General features: G+C 34.0%; 2 protein-coding genes across 2 annotated transcripts; one reads left to right on the forward strand and one right to left on the reverse strand.

Moving 5' to 3' along the window:
- Positions 1–955: 955 nt before the first annotated feature.
- On the forward strand, positions 956–3,237 carry LOC112702950 (small ribosomal subunit protein bS1c). Its single transcript, XM_025754201.3, has 6 exons — positions 956–1,691; positions 1,777–1,857; positions 2,180–2,461; positions 2,542–2,652; positions 2,728–2,814; positions 2,903–3,237. Exons 1-6 carry the CDS (start codon positions 1,143–1,145, stop codon positions 3,005–3,007), a joined length of 1,215 nt encoding a protein of 404 aa, XP_025609986.1. The 5' UTR covers positions 956–1,142; the 3' UTR covers positions 3,008–3,237.
- Positions 3,238–3,910: 673 nt separating this feature from the next.
- On the reverse strand, positions 3,911–13,927 carry LOC112702940 (E3 ubiquitin-protein ligase UPL6). The gene is made up of 26 exons (XM_025754184.3): positions 13,512–13,927; positions 13,221–13,318; positions 12,972–13,099; positions 12,354–12,465; positions 11,887–12,067; positions 11,354–11,536; positions 10,674–10,856; positions 10,061–10,136; positions 9,757–9,875; positions 9,345–9,646; positions 9,075–9,171; positions 8,677–8,820; positions 8,179–8,262; positions 8,014–8,100; positions 7,708–7,848; positions 7,469–7,594; positions 7,154–7,252; positions 6,908–6,975; positions 6,247–6,313; positions 5,675–5,845; positions 5,505–5,594; positions 5,181–5,261; positions 4,821–4,894; positions 4,666–4,737; positions 4,393–4,482; positions 3,911–4,282 (listed from the first exon to the last, which is right to left on the reverse strand). Exons 1-26 carry the CDS (start codon positions 13,668–13,670, stop codon positions 4,216–4,218), a joined length of 3,099 nt encoding a protein of 1,032 aa, XP_025609969.1. The 5' UTR covers positions 13,671–13,927; the 3' UTR covers positions 3,911–4,215.
- Positions 13,928–14,736: the final 809 nt, after the last annotated feature.

Genomic DNA, 14,736 nt, shown 5'->3' on the forward strand with positions numbered 1-14,736 from the left:
TAGGAGTAATAATTGAAAGTTTGAATTTATCATTTTATTTTCTTTCTAATACTTAAATAAGTAAAAAATTTAAATATATGTATTTTTTTTTTAAAGCATCAAAAGATAAAAGAATTAAACATTTTTATTTAGAAATGAGTAAAATGATAATTAAGTTCTTGAAGAGTTTAAAATTAGATTAATTAACTCCTTAAAGAAAAGAAAAATACCAATTAAATTATTCACAATAATAAACAGTAGACATATTATATCTTTCTTAATTGATATATTTTTTTAGAGAATTATAGTCTAAGATTAAAATTCTCATGAACTGATTAGTTAGGACTCCTAATCATTGTTTAAATAATAATAGCATAAAATTATTATGATAAAAATTTTATTAGCCCTCATTTTTAAAATTTCAAAACTATATTAATTATTAAGAAAAATAGTAAAATTAAATTAGAAGAATGCTAGATAGTCATCAGAATTTATTATTTTTAGTTATTAATTTGTTATGAGTATTTAAAAGTATGAGATAAAATATGTTGTTGAATAAAGAAATTGAGTTAATGACTAAGTAATAGTCAAAAACAATCAATTCAGATGACCTTCTAGCATTTTTTTCTTGAAAATAACCAAATTTGAAGGGTAAAATATGGGTTTAATTACTCTTTTGGTCTTATAGTTTTATTTTTAATTGAATCCTTACATCAAATTTTTTTAATTTGAGTCTCTATACTTTTTTTTTCATTTATTTGAGTTCTTGCACCAATTTTTTTTAAGTGGGTTCTTATACAATTAAGTCAATTATTACCAAGAGGGACCTAATTAAAAAACATTGCTACAGAGACCCACTTAAAAGAAAAAATAATACAGAGACTTAATTGAAAATTTTGCGAAACTATAGAGACCAACAACAACAACACAGAGTAATTAAACCTAAAATATGTATAGAAGAGAAAATGAAGAAAAAGAATAATTTGTTGAAAATTTGGAAAATAGAAAAGTAGTTATAGGAGTGAAAGTAACCAGTTATCCATATGAGCAGCATATGAATTGTGAAAAAGAGTGGACAAATAACAATACACGTAGCTTAGCTTATCTGTGTGTGAGTGAGAAAAACAGGAAGAAGAAGAAGAAGAACATCAACAACAACAAACATGGCTACTTCTGTGGGTCACCAATTCCCACTCTCTTCTTCGCGCTTCTCCAAACCATCATTCTCTTTCACTCAGAAGCGAAGCTCCCTCACCATCGTCAACTCAGTGGCACTATCCAATGCGCAGAGCAAGGAGAGGCTGAAGCTGAAGGAACTCTTCAATGAAGCCTATGACAGGTGCCGCAATGCTCCCATGGAAGGCGTTTCCTTCACCCTCGAAGACTTCACCGCCGCTCTCGACAAGTATGACTTCGATGCCGAAGTTGGCACCAAAGTCAAAGGCACTGTGTTTGCCACAGATGCTAATGGAGCACTCGTTGATATCACAGCGAAATCTTCTGCATACTTGCCACTACAAGAGGCTTCCATACACAAGATCAAGAATGTGGAAGAAGCGGGGATTGTGGTTGGATTGAGAGACGAGTTTTTGATAATTGGTGAGAATGAAGCTGACGATAGTTTGATCTTGAGCTTGAGGTCTATGCAGCATGATCTTGCTTGGGAACGATGCAGACAACTCCAAGCTGAAGATGTTATTGTCAAGGGTAAGGTGGGTTACTCATGTTCTTCCTCTGCTTCAACTCTCATCTGAAACCAATTAATTGGCTCAATTCTGATTTGGATTTTCATGGCAGATTGTTGGTGCAAACAAAGGTGGAGTGGTGGCTGAGGTGGAAGGCCTTAGAGGCTTCGTTCCATTCTCACAGATATCAACTGTTAGTTACTTCTAAAACTTTATTTATATCAAAATTGAGATTGGAGTTAAGTCTCAGAGTGATTTCGAGATTAGCCGGATACGCTAAAATAGTCTTTGATATTCTAATTGTACTAACTACGTTTGTGAGATTGGCAAAAGTGCATTGCATTAGTCTTTCGACCTTTTTTTGTCGGGTGACTATCATCATCAGATGATTAGAGACTAATGCAATGCACTTTTGTCAAGATCTCAGCGACGCGACCAATTTCAGAGACCACTTTAGGACTTAATTCTTGAGATTGAGACCGAATGTAAATATTTGTTATCATTATTGTGTTTAGAAATCAAGTGGAGAGGAGCTTGTGGATAAGGATATTCCTCTCAAGTTTGTGGAGGTGGATGAGGAACAACAAAGACTTGTTCTAAGTAACCGAAAGGCCATGGCGGATACCCAATCACAGCTTGGAATTGGATCTGTAGTGACAGGATCTGTTCAAAGCCTAAAGCCATACGGCGCCTTCGTCGACATTGGTGGAATCAATGGCCTCCTTCATGTGAGTCAGATTAGCCATGACAGAGTAGTTGATATCTCAACTGTTCTTCAACCTGGTGATACTCTCAAGGTATGTGCTTGGATTTGAACTTTGAACTTTGAAGGCAGTGTGTTGTGTGCACTTGATTGAATCTCTTGTTTGCTTGTTAGGTGATGATCTTGAGTCATGATAGGGAGAGAGGAAGAGTAAGTCTTTCCACCAAGAAGCTGGAACCTACACCTGGTGATATGATCCGTAATCCAAAGCTTGTCTTTGAGAAGGTATATTGAGACTTTGAACAATATCAATGGATTCCATTAGGGTCAAGTTTATGATGGATGAATGTTTTGTTCTAGGCTGAGGAGATGGCTCAGACATTCAGACAGAGAATAGCTCAAGCCGAAGCTATGGCTCGTGCTGACATGCTTAGGTTCCAGCCTGAGGTACTTTAAATTGAGATCATAATACAATTTCAATTCTTGTATGAAGGACACTAGTGAGTAGTGACCTCTTTGCTCTTTAAATTGATAGGGTGGATTAACTCTTGGGAGTGATGGGATATTGGGACCAATTACTTCAGACTTGCCTGAGGAGGGACTGGATTTGAGTGAGGTGCCTCTTGCTGAAGAATCATGAATTCATCATTTTTAATTGTCACCTATTTTCTTCCCGTTTATTTTCACAGATTGTTGTATTATTGTTTTCATCCATCAAATATATTGTAAGTTAAGCATGTCGTAGTACAACTATCAATGTGCTATCATCAACTATAACTTTAGTTTTTACAGCAAAATTACTTCAGATCCTTCTGTCATTTGAATACAATGAACTATTAAGCTTCACAATATATAAATTTTTTTGTGCCACTTGAGAAAGCCAATGATATAGGTCACCTTTGCAGTTGAAACGGTGAAATTCCCACTGCATGCAGGTCACTGACGAAAGCTGCATCTCAGTTAAAAGTGAGTGGATAATGACAACCTTTGAACAGTGTAAGAATTTTTAATCTTGTTAATTTACTAATGGACAAACTAGAGATATTACTAAAGAAAGTCATACTACATATAAAAAAACACACACTACATAAGTACATATAAAACACGCAATAAAAAAAAAAAAGTATGAGAGTGAGAGAGTTATTAACCGTATATTGACCAGAGAATTACTGATCACCTCAACTCTCTCACTATGATTGCATTTTAGTAACTAAAATTTCTAGTATTCAAACTTTGGCTATTTTAACTAATTTAAAAAATGATCATTATACGAGCTTACTCCTTAACATGCCACATTTGCCTCCAAGTTAACGGAGCAAACATGCCATTGACGTCCGGTTACTTTTCCATGTATAGAAAATCAGTTTCCTACTTCCATAGATACTTTTGTTAGCATTTGCAAATTTATAAATACAAATGATTGTCTCTCCTTTTTGTGTGCGTACAAATCTTTTCATTTTTTCGTCAAAATGTTCCAGCAACTCTCTTTCCATTTGAACACTGGAGTGTGGAGTTCTATTTTAATTAATTAATGATCAGAGAATAGAACAAATCAATTATGATTAAAAACATAATTGAATTGATTTTACAGTTTCCAATGACACTTTATATATGTACATTCAGAGAGAATACATTGATGAGCAATATCATGTAGGAATATATATACAATATACAATAATAATAATAATAATAATAATAATAATAATAATAATAATAATAATTTTATTCTTAGTTGTCTGCCATCTGATTATTTTGTCGTCTCCCATGCCGCTCTAACAGTGTGTCCATAAGCCATTCCTCTTCCCTCCAACAGCATCCAGCTAAATTTTCCGATTTACATTACCCCCTTTAACTTAAATCAAAACCAGCATCGGCATTTATGGCATAAAGCAATTTGGTTTCCAATTGCTCCTTACTGCACCATTAATTATAAAATGGGTACATTTGTTAGCAAGCAATGACACATTCAAAGAACTCAACATAGGCACCGTTTTCTCAATCTAAGAAAACTAGCTTAGGACAAACCTTTGATAAGGTGGAAGCTTTAGCAGATTCATACAAGTAGCTGACGTTGGTAATCGGTCAAGAGCTTCCTCCGATGCAGTACCAGCAGCCCTATAAGAACAGCAGGCATTAGACAATTCCACTTGGCCTCATTAATTACTCTTCTAACATAAAAATAAATTGTGGTTAGAGAAAACAATTTTGGATCATATTTTCATTATTTTACAAAATTAATGTTACGGACAGATCGTCGATATCAGAAATTCAGAATATAATTTCTGTAGTATCATTCACCTTTGTATGCAAAACAAAGGTTCAAGATATCGGAAACCCAGCAATGGTCCACGAGAGCAACCTGTCACAAACCTATAGAAAGGTTAAGTTTGTTATCCATGCTGAACTCAGTAATAAAAAAGGGCTATTAAATCATATATCTATGTTTATCTTACTTCAGAAATTTCTTCCTGTTTTCCAATGAAAAGCCTTTGAGAATCTCCCAAAACATCTCAATCACATAATGATCCTATCAGAAGAACACACTTGTTAGAATTTAGAAGTGCCTACTTCAAAGATCAATGTGACGTGTGTATGTTGGCCACCGATACCTTCTTTCAGTCTTTCTTTTTCCCCACTATTGATTAATATCATGGATTTGACCCTAGTTCTTATGTATATATCTAATGATAAGAAGCCAGAAAGACTTTAAAAAAAAAAATTCTCAAACTGATTTTTTAGCATGACTATAGTATCATTTGAGTGTTTCTGCTAAGGATTTACTGACTAAACAACATAGGCGCCAAAGAGCTTACACTGTGATAGCCTCCTGCATAGTTGGTATGCTGCCGCAGATCATCGACATCCAAGCTCTCCAGTGAACCTGATATCAAAAGCTGTGGAAAACAATAATCTCAAGCAAGTTAGGTAAAATATCACAAAACAACAAATATTCATTTTATTTTCATTCTCTTTTGAAACTAACTTGATGTTTATGCAAAAGCAATGAAAATGGCACCATCCAGTTTGATCAAATATCAACACAATGGAAGAGCAAGTATTGAAAATAAAGATTATTACGGAAAAAAGAGAACCACAAAGCTTTCAAAACACAAAAGTGGACAGGCTTATAACACAACCTGAAGTTCATGTTCATTAAACATGTCAATCCAATCCTTCTGAATAAGTTGCTGAAATCCCCTCAAGAAATGAGAACTTTGTTGGCGTATCTGAAAGCATACTTATTTTTATTATACAATGGAAAGAGGAATTGATTTTGCAGTACAAGATGCAATCCGAGTTACTTCACCTGAAAATTCAAGCGGTGATTTGCTACAAGATGAATAAAAGTAATGACATTGTCATTAGTAACACGTAGATTCCTTCCCCCCGGGAGCAGTTCCTCCTCTGTTTGCTCACCATATTCATTGTTTACTATCACAAAGTATAATTCCAAGTCTGATATGTCACCATCATAATGCTGTCGAACAAAATAAGATCATGAGGGCAAAGATTGAGACATTACAAAAACAGAAGAATGTCCAACAAGGAAACTGACCACCTTTACAATTGTGTCGTGCTCAACTAAACCCAAAGTCCACGTGAGAACATTATTTAATTGCAATGTAAAAATGCTCTACAATTTCAATTCACTTCAAAAGTGCAATGTTGTAGATGCAAATATGCTAAAGACAAAAAGAACAGACCTATTTCAATTGCATGAAATCTTACCCAATTTCCAACAAAATTGCAGAGATAAATTAACAACAAACATGGGGAAACAAAGGTTATACATTTTTCTTATCTATTGGATGCATATGCTAAAAAGAATAAGATTTTCAAAAGAACTGAGACAGATAGAAGCCAATGAAGTGGCATTACCTTGAGAAAAATAAGATGGCGATATAATTCTGGGTCCAAGGAAGGCAAGTCATTCAAATAGTTGTACCTGATGTAATGGGAATTAGAAGAATAATAAGAAGGCAAGAACTATAGCAACTTATAATAAATAGCATGGTGATGCCAGCTTTTCTTCTAACATTTAATAGGACTTTTGCAAATTCAGAGTCAAACCACTTGCTAAAGTAGTAAATCAACAAACACCAACTTCATAATTTGTCTTTATATTTTCACCTAGCAAATATAGACAAATAACTGCTTTATCTATGAAAACCTCTTCAATACGAAAAAGGGTATTGGGCAGAATGCAGTATATTACTAAGTATTTAATACACTAAAACCAATCCATTAAAAACTTTGAGCTGAATTTTGTAATTTTTTTCACATCTTGTAAGCCATAAGATTTACTTCTATTAACTAGGAACTGCATGTGGTTAATTAATTCCTAGAAATAGTATTTCTACCATCTACACATTTAAAAAATTGTTAAATATTTTCATTTATGCTTTGTGAATCTCACAATAGCAAATGCAGATACAAACATATATTCTAATGTAACGAAATCCAGGATTTGAACATTGAAAAAGTTCAATTTAAATGAATAAACTACCTAAAGCAGAGCAAAAGACTCCTTGAGTCTTACTTTTGTTTAAGTTTGCTCAAGAAGAATGTAGCAAATGGTATATCAACCAGAATTCCTTCAAACATGGCCTGCAATATAATGGTAACGGTGAACTACAGTTCCAATTAAGCAGTATAGGAAAAGGATGCGGACCTATTCAAACTAAGTGATAAAAGATAGAATAGCATGCAGTATTAGATTACTAGATTCAGTCATTTCAATGTAAAGGTCCACTTTATTCAAGAGCAAAAAGGCAGGAGAACACACCTTTGCAAGAAGAGTGCCAAGAAAGTGGAAAAATTGGAAATGTTGTTCATGTATCATTCCTGATCCAGGATTAGGATAAAGCAGGTGATCTGCTGTTTCCTGGATGCGTTGACATACAGCAAGTCAAGAATCAATAATCCATAATGTCCACACCACAAATATAAAGAAAACAAAGGGAGCAGAATTGAAGAAACTTCAATCAGTTCCCCCACAAAATTGGAACCATATTTTTCACTTGCTACAGTAATCTTAAATTTGGTAACAATGGATTCTATGTCAAAATAACCAAAAAGAAGAGCATAATGTTTATATGACCTTGAACAATCCATACTGCACATCAAAGGCAGCACGTGTGATGTTCTCCATAAAATCTTTGAATATTCCACCACCATCGATTCCCGCCTCTTCAACTCCAAATTCATTGACAAAAGTCACACGAATCTGTAAAGCAGAATAACAAACAGTCACTCTTATACAAGGACTTAATGGTTCTCTCAAAGAAGGGTTGGCAATCATTCATAAATTCGGTACTAGGTCTTAGACAAAAATTTTACCAGTCCTCGAAGATTATCTTCGGACAACTGACTCATTTGATTATAAGCATCTTCTAAAATGCGATCTCGTTTTATTCTGAACCGGTTTCGAGTAAATCCAGCCTGAGAACCATGTCTTTGCCTAACTGCAGCTAGTTGAGACTGTTGAAACAGTAACTACATTATAGTCCCGTAAATTGTAATGAAATCCAACATATAATTATATGCAGAAACTTATGAAAACTATTCCATTGTTGTCTATTAAATAAAACAATCATACAGAGGTAACCATTATCAAAATAAAAGCCAAGCAGAGTAGATTCTTACAGAGAATATTTTAACCCTGCTCGTAAATGGTATCAAGAAAGGGGCCTGCTTCAAAATTTCATTTGCTCGTGTGTTTTCTGTTACAGCCTGTGGGAAAAGGATTATACAACTAGCAACCTAAGCTTTTGTTCATATAACCTTAAAAATCAATGATAATGAAAATACCTGGGAGATAAAAAAGTCATTCACCCCATCTGCATGAAAATCACTGGGGGATGTAAACTGCCGCCTGTTGTTCCAATCTTGCAGCTTAGGGAGGTAAATCAAAACACAAGTGAGAAAAAAGTCATTGTATTATAAGGTTACTCATAGCAAATGCACATGGATTTCTCTTCCAGGAGCAAATATCAAAGATCCCATAACGTGGATTATAAGACTAAGGAAAACCCAAATAATTTTTTTTAAAAAAATAAAAAAAAGTAATTAGAGATGAAAGAGTGGGAGTAGAAGATATCCAGTCTAACTGTTTATTAGTGGTAGACACTCGCTGAAATTCTCAGAGGAATAGAGCAAATAAGCTATAGACAACACCCTAGCTTAAAGCAAAACCCTAAGAAACACCCTTTGCCACATAAATGATCTAAGAATATAATTTTCCAGAATAATAGTTAAAAAGAAAAAGAAGGGGGGAAAAAAGATATACAACCTATGGATTATCTCTACCTGTGAAAGAAGCTCAGAAACCACAATGCTAACCCTCTGTTGAATAGCTTCAACAGACTGCCTCTTACTAGCCGAACTGGCTGAAGCAGATTTCAGCAAATTAGGATTTGTGGTATGATTTACCCACAGCAGCTGCCATAAAGCCTGCACAAACCGAAAATTAACATGAAAAAGTTGTAACTGCAAATACATTTGTAATTGGAATTTTAGCAGAAACCATGGGCAGCTTTAGACTATATTCTTGGCTTAAGTGTTAAGACCACCAGTTTACAAAAGGTATGACATATTGGTCGCATATATATAATGAAAATCTAATACACCTTATCAGGTGCCAACTCTGTATCTGTTAACAAACCTTTTTTCCCTAAGGAGTTCAGTCATAAAATTCTCAATCTTACCTGTCTCAATATAATGATAAGGCTTCTGATATCCTTCAGTGACAGTGGCCTCTCCTGCTCATAAAATTCCTCATTATCGACTATCATAAGCATGTGCCTGGTAAGAAAAAAAACTGCTTAAGTATACACTTAAATAGTTAAAATCAGTTAGCTCAGTGTAAAATATCAAATTTTAAGAGGGGAAAAAACGAGACAACAATGAGTAAGAGAAGACAGTCTGTGAACCCATACAAGCATTTATTGAAGAAGACCATGGTAAAAATGTCTTACTTGTAGACAGGACAGAATACAGCCAGTGGTAACAGCCAACCAGGTGCATCACCTGAGAGGTATGATAACCACTCAGACAAAGATGACCATTTCTTATTTTCATGGCACCGCTTCATAAAATTCCAAAGCATAGGAACAAGTTCAGTTCTGTAAGCAAGCACAGTCATAATCCGTTCCATGGGAAGTTTGTTGAAGGTAACATACAAAAACCCACAAGCTGCACCAACAGCTGCCACCTCTCTATCATCTGGTCCATACTCTAAAGCATTGACAGATGAAATCTCTCTAAATAGTATATTTGTCTGCATATGTCAAAAGATAGTTACAGATCAATTTTAAATAGAATACAAAGAAAATTGGAAATCAAACAATTGACATGCTAAATACAAACGTCATTTGCAACATGGTATACCAGATGTAGAAGGAAGCGAGGGTTTATGGCATTATAAATCTGCTGCTCCAGTTTCTTATCTAAAGCTACTTCCGCAGCTGCTTCATCTTCAATCATATCATCATCAAGAATCATTGAACCTGATGCAAACAACACCAAATCAAGAGTAGTACTGAACACTAAGGACAGCCATCTCAATTTCGTAAGACTATAATAAATTTTAAAACCATAGATTTTACAATGATATTCTTTTATGTAATTAATTGATCCAGAGAATGAAAGCTTCAACTGAATGAAAAATTGAGGATACAATAAGAAGGCATACTTTCTCTATTATCAGATGTTCTCACAGAAGGAAGTGCCTCCATTAGAAAGGTAGTAACAGCAGCAAGATCTACGGCCTGAGTGAAAACAATAATAAGGAAGTTAAGGCGAAGGTTCAAACTTCAACTCCATGGCTGAAAAAAAGAAGTCACTTTCAATGTCAAATATAGCGTCATTTGATCCATGTAGCCGACCCCACCTAATAGGATAAGGCTTTGTTGTTGTTTTTGCTGCTGTTGTTGTTAATGTCAAATGTAAAGAATAATGCTGTAGAACTCTATTAATTAATATAAAGTCTAAATTCAATCCAGTGGCACATTTTACACATTCTAGATATTCAACTTCTTCGCCCAAAAGAAGGAAAGAAATATATTGACAATTAATCCTTTTCCATTAAAATCAACGTCAAATTTGAAGTCGCTATTTGTATAATCTTTAACTTCGAATATATCATTACATCCTTTGTAAATAAATTCAATATCAAAGTTCCTTCTGAATCAAATGTATATCCATCAAGACAACAACTTTTTTCACCAAGTAAGGTGAGATATATCAGAGAAATTAAATAGTGAAAGATAATAACATATGAAATACTGCAGCTATAAACACTTTACCATATCAAATGAACACGCAGGCTGAGATAAAGCAACTCCAGATGTTTCTAATATATTTCCAAGCATACATGCATAGCTAGGAACTTCATTTGACATATCTTTGGGTAGCGAATTGATTAGATTTTGCCCAAATGTTGCCATATGATGAATATAATGTTGACTCATGCCCTCTGCTGCAAAAACCTGAGTACGAAGAACAAACAAAATAGATGTGAACAAATAAAGATTAAAGCAGCAGATCAGGAAAATGGCAAAAACACAAGAGGTCACTCCAGGGAAAAGATAGGAGACATCAAGAAGACACTAACAACCCGGGGGGTGGAGCCAAAAAGGAAAAGGAGTGTTAAAATAAGTCACTCTTAATCATCTCAAGCATTTATTGAACCATTTACCCTGAAGAGTTTGATCCTTTGGCTTTTCAAGATTTTTATCATCGAGGTTTCTAGTTCTATGTTACTTCGTTGATTCTGTCTATATTGTAATAAAACATTTCCTGCTTACAGTTTTTATCCTTAACATTTATGAAACAGATAGACATCCTCATAGACTTTCTTTTTGGATAAAAGGAATCAGTGGTAAGGTGGTGGGTTAGTGCAATCCTTCTTGACTCATACCGTAATACATCTCTTAAAATATTAACCATCACGCAACCCCAACAAATGGAAATATGCAACACGTACCTGTCTTAAGTTTGGGAAGAGATGCCACACGAATGGAATAGTAATGATCTGTGATGCAAAGCTATATCTTGGATTGATATCTGAACAAACACATGGTTTCTGACCAATGTGACAAATTACAACCATAAGAAGACGCTCCAACGATGATCCTTTTCCAATGGGAAAATAATTTTCTGCATTATCCTGCAGCAGATCACTAGATACTTTAAGCATTTATATGACAAATGATATAATATGGAAAAGGAATAAGATCTAAATGACATTTAGTCAAAGTCATCTGTAAACAGGATGGGATGAACTCTTTCCCCCAGTAGGGTAGGAAATCACTATCAACATGTTGAGGAATAGGGTTTAAAAATTGAGAGAACCATCCAGTTTGATGTCATTCATCTTAGGGTTTAAAAAACTTTCATCATATAATGCATATGCAGAAACCTAACAAGCAGCAATTTGGGACCTAGCTCACTCCCATATTTCTGAAACACCTCACAATCTGAAAAATCATAAAATAACTGGACTTTGAAAGATGTTACCTTTCCTGTAAGGATAATCTCTCTGAGTAGCCCTAATGCATTGTTTTGAAAGAGATATCCTACTATCTTGCAGCTCCATGGCAATTTGGGATCAATTAACAATACTATAACTTCCAATAAAGGCACAGCCGACGCATCCAATTCCTCAGGACTCAATAAAAGCTGATCCTTCAACTGATTTCTATTCCGCAAAAAAACTACATAAGAGAGCTAGTAAAGAAACCCAAAACCTAAGTAGCAAAGTATAAGGACTTCTAAAAGTTATAATGAGATTTAAAAAATTCAAAACCCAACAATGGAATATGCTTCAAAAATATCCATGATGAGTACAAACTTCTCTCTAAGAAGGCCGTGAAATAAATGCATATCAGTGGCATCAAAATTATATCAAAGAGAACAACAACAATTAGCTAGATTCAAAAGAGCCAAAGGCCCAGAAAATAATGGATATAGACCATGGAACTAACCTATTCTGATGTAGTGCACAAATACAAGAATATACAAGTTGCTTCACTCGGTAATTCACCAAACCACCCGTGGATGAGTAATCCACACCAGCAAAATGTTTGACAACATCCCCTGCAGCAGACATATTAGTTCTCTAATAGAAGAACATAAGCAAGTATCTACAGTATTATAGTATACCCACAATATTGTTTCAAACATAATTTGGGTTTCCGATAAATAGAGTTTATAAACAAAAGGAAGATAACAAACAATAGGGAGAAGAGACACAAAAAATAAAAAATAAAAATTGACATTGAAAACTGCCACTTTAGCATATTCAGCAGAATTTGAATTCTGTGAAATTCATTCCTATTTTTCCCTTTTAATGATAAAAGGAATTCAAAAAGGACAACTTCATGCACATCCAAAATGTCACTTGGAAAGATGTACAGCTTAACCAGACACAAAACAATAACCATTTAGTAAGTTGGTTACAGCACAAATTCCTTCGTCGTTGGATTAAATGAATAGATGTAAAACAAGTATACATTCCACTCCATAAATTCTTTCCAAACACCTAAAGATACTTTTAGAGTCGTGTAAAAGCAATGGCGAAAGGAACGTTAATCAACATTTACCATCTTCGTGAACGAACTGCTGAAGCAATCGGCATATCTGCACGAGAACTAAAAAATCATCTATATTGTCTGCCTTAAAGAAATAAAGGAACTGGCGAAGGAAATCAGAGTTGACACAGAAAGAATTCCTGAATCCACAGAAAACCATATCAACAACTCGGGTTACAAAATGGCACAATGTTCAAGTAAGATGGTGCCAAAACAAAACTAATCACTAAGCTAAATTCAGGGACGAAAATCAAATTTCACCTGTCTACATTCTGGCAGTACTTGCCATAGGTCTTGTAGAACTGCTCTCGCAACCTAGACTTTTCAAGTCTGACATCTTTTCTCCCTCTGAAGCATTTCTGCAGCTAGAATACGTCAACCATTTGCCACAACACGCATAAAACGAAGCTGATTTTTTTCCACTACAACTAAATTGAGCTAAACTACGACAAACCAGAAACTCTAACTAACTCCGCAACAAATCCACTACTATATGATGATGAATTGAGCAAGTTCGAGTACGACAAGTAAATGCAATGAGTAATGCAAAACCTGAATTTTGAGCGCAGCAGAGTTCTGTTGACGGTGCCAGAGGCGGCGGTTGCGTTCGACGCGAGTCTGTTCTAGAAGGTTCTTCCTGTCCCTTTCCTTGGAGCTGCGACCGCCCAAATCGACGCGCTTCCGCGTAGAAGGATCGCCGCTGAAGAACATTTTGTCGGTTGCTAATTTAGAAGTGGAGCGATTCAGGCCCTAGCTTCCATAGAAGAACGAAGATCGAAGGAGGCAAAGTGAGAGCTGAGGTGGCTTCAGGTGAAAGAAAAGAAAAGTGGTGCCCTAGAATACACTGAATGAATCCCAAAACCTCGGAAGCTACTTCTTGTTCAGAGCGGCAGAGAAGAAGAAAAGAAGAAAAGAGAAAGCAGGTTTATAAGAAACTGGATTCCCAATTCTCCAGTTAATTAAAATGCAACATTAAAATATTATTAGAACTTTATTTATACACTAAAAAGTAAAAACAAACTATTATATATTTATCTTAATGAATGATTTTTTTTTATAGTATCTCTTAGGCCCAGTTTGGTAACCAACTTAATTAAACTCTTTTTAATAAAATAACTTAAACAATAAATAATTCTTAAAAATAACTTATAAATAAGTTATTTTGTATTTAGATTTTTAATTCTAAAAGTGCTTATTTTATAGAAATGTGATGAAAAGTAAAAATATTATAAGAGAAGTCATTTTTTTACTTCTCTATAAGCTCCTAAATAGCTTATTAGAAAGTTGCAATTTGATTTTAAAAATTGCACCAGATATTAATACTACTACTTTTCATAAGTCAAAAGTTAAAAAAAAATTACTTCTAAAGTTTTCCAAACGGCCCTTAGTGTTTGTTGGATTGAGTGAGTTTCTAAAAAAGCATTTTTATAATTTTTTAATTTTATAAGAAAATAAAAGTAATTTTATTCATACAAAAAAAATTTTTATTTATCAATTATATAGAATTTGTTTGGGTGAAATTTTAATAAAATATTTTTTTAAAATTATCTTTTTCTAAAAGATTTTATGAAAAAAGTAAAAATAATTTTATATTTAGATATTTCATGCAAAATGATCTTTTTATATACTAATTATGTTTCGGTATAATAATATAAAAGTACTTTTTTGTTTATTTATTAGATACAAAAATATCTTTTTTTAAAAAAAGATATAAATTGTAATTTCTCAAAAAAAATATGTTTATTTTAATTTTTTTAGTGCTTTTATTTTTACTACT

The sequence above is a fragment of the Arachis hypogaea genome, chromosome 1 (genome assembly GCF_003086295.3).
Source record: "Arachis hypogaea cultivar Tifrunner chromosome 1, arahy.Tifrunner.gnm2.J5K5, whole genome shotgun sequence".
NCBI lineage: Eukaryota > Viridiplantae > Streptophyta > Magnoliopsida > Fabales > Fabaceae > Arachis > Arachis hypogaea.

What these genes read in the sequence shown, in the direction of transcription:
- LOC112702940 (XM_025754184.3), bottom strand. Translation starts at nt 13,670, where the DNA reads ATGTTCTTCAGCGGCGATCCTTCTACGCGGAAGCGCGTCGATTTGGGC. An exon ending in CTGCTGCGCTCAAAATTCAG is followed by an intron (nt 13,319 to 13,511) that starts GTTTTGCATTAC and finishes TTCTAGCTGCAG; the next exon opens with AAATGCTTCAGAGGGAGAAA. An exon ending in ATCACCGCTTGAATTTTCAG is followed by an intron (nt 5,595 to 5,674) that starts GTGAAGTAACTC and finishes GTATGCTTTCAG; the next exon opens with ATACGCCAACAAAGTTCTCA.
- LOC112702950 (XM_025754201.3), top strand. Translation starts at nt 1,143, where the DNA reads ATGGCTACTTCTGTGGGTCACCAATTCCCACTCTCTTCTTCGCGCTTC. An exon ending in ATGTTATTGTCAAGGGTAAG is followed by an intron (nt 1,692 to 1,776) that starts GTGGGTTACTCA and finishes TTTTCATGGCAG; the next exon opens with ATTGTTGGTGCAAACAAAGG. An exon ending in TGCTTAGGTTCCAGCCTGAG is followed by an intron (nt 2,815 to 2,902) that starts GTACTTTAAATT and finishes TTAAATTGATAG; the next exon opens with GGTGGATTAACTCTTGGGAG.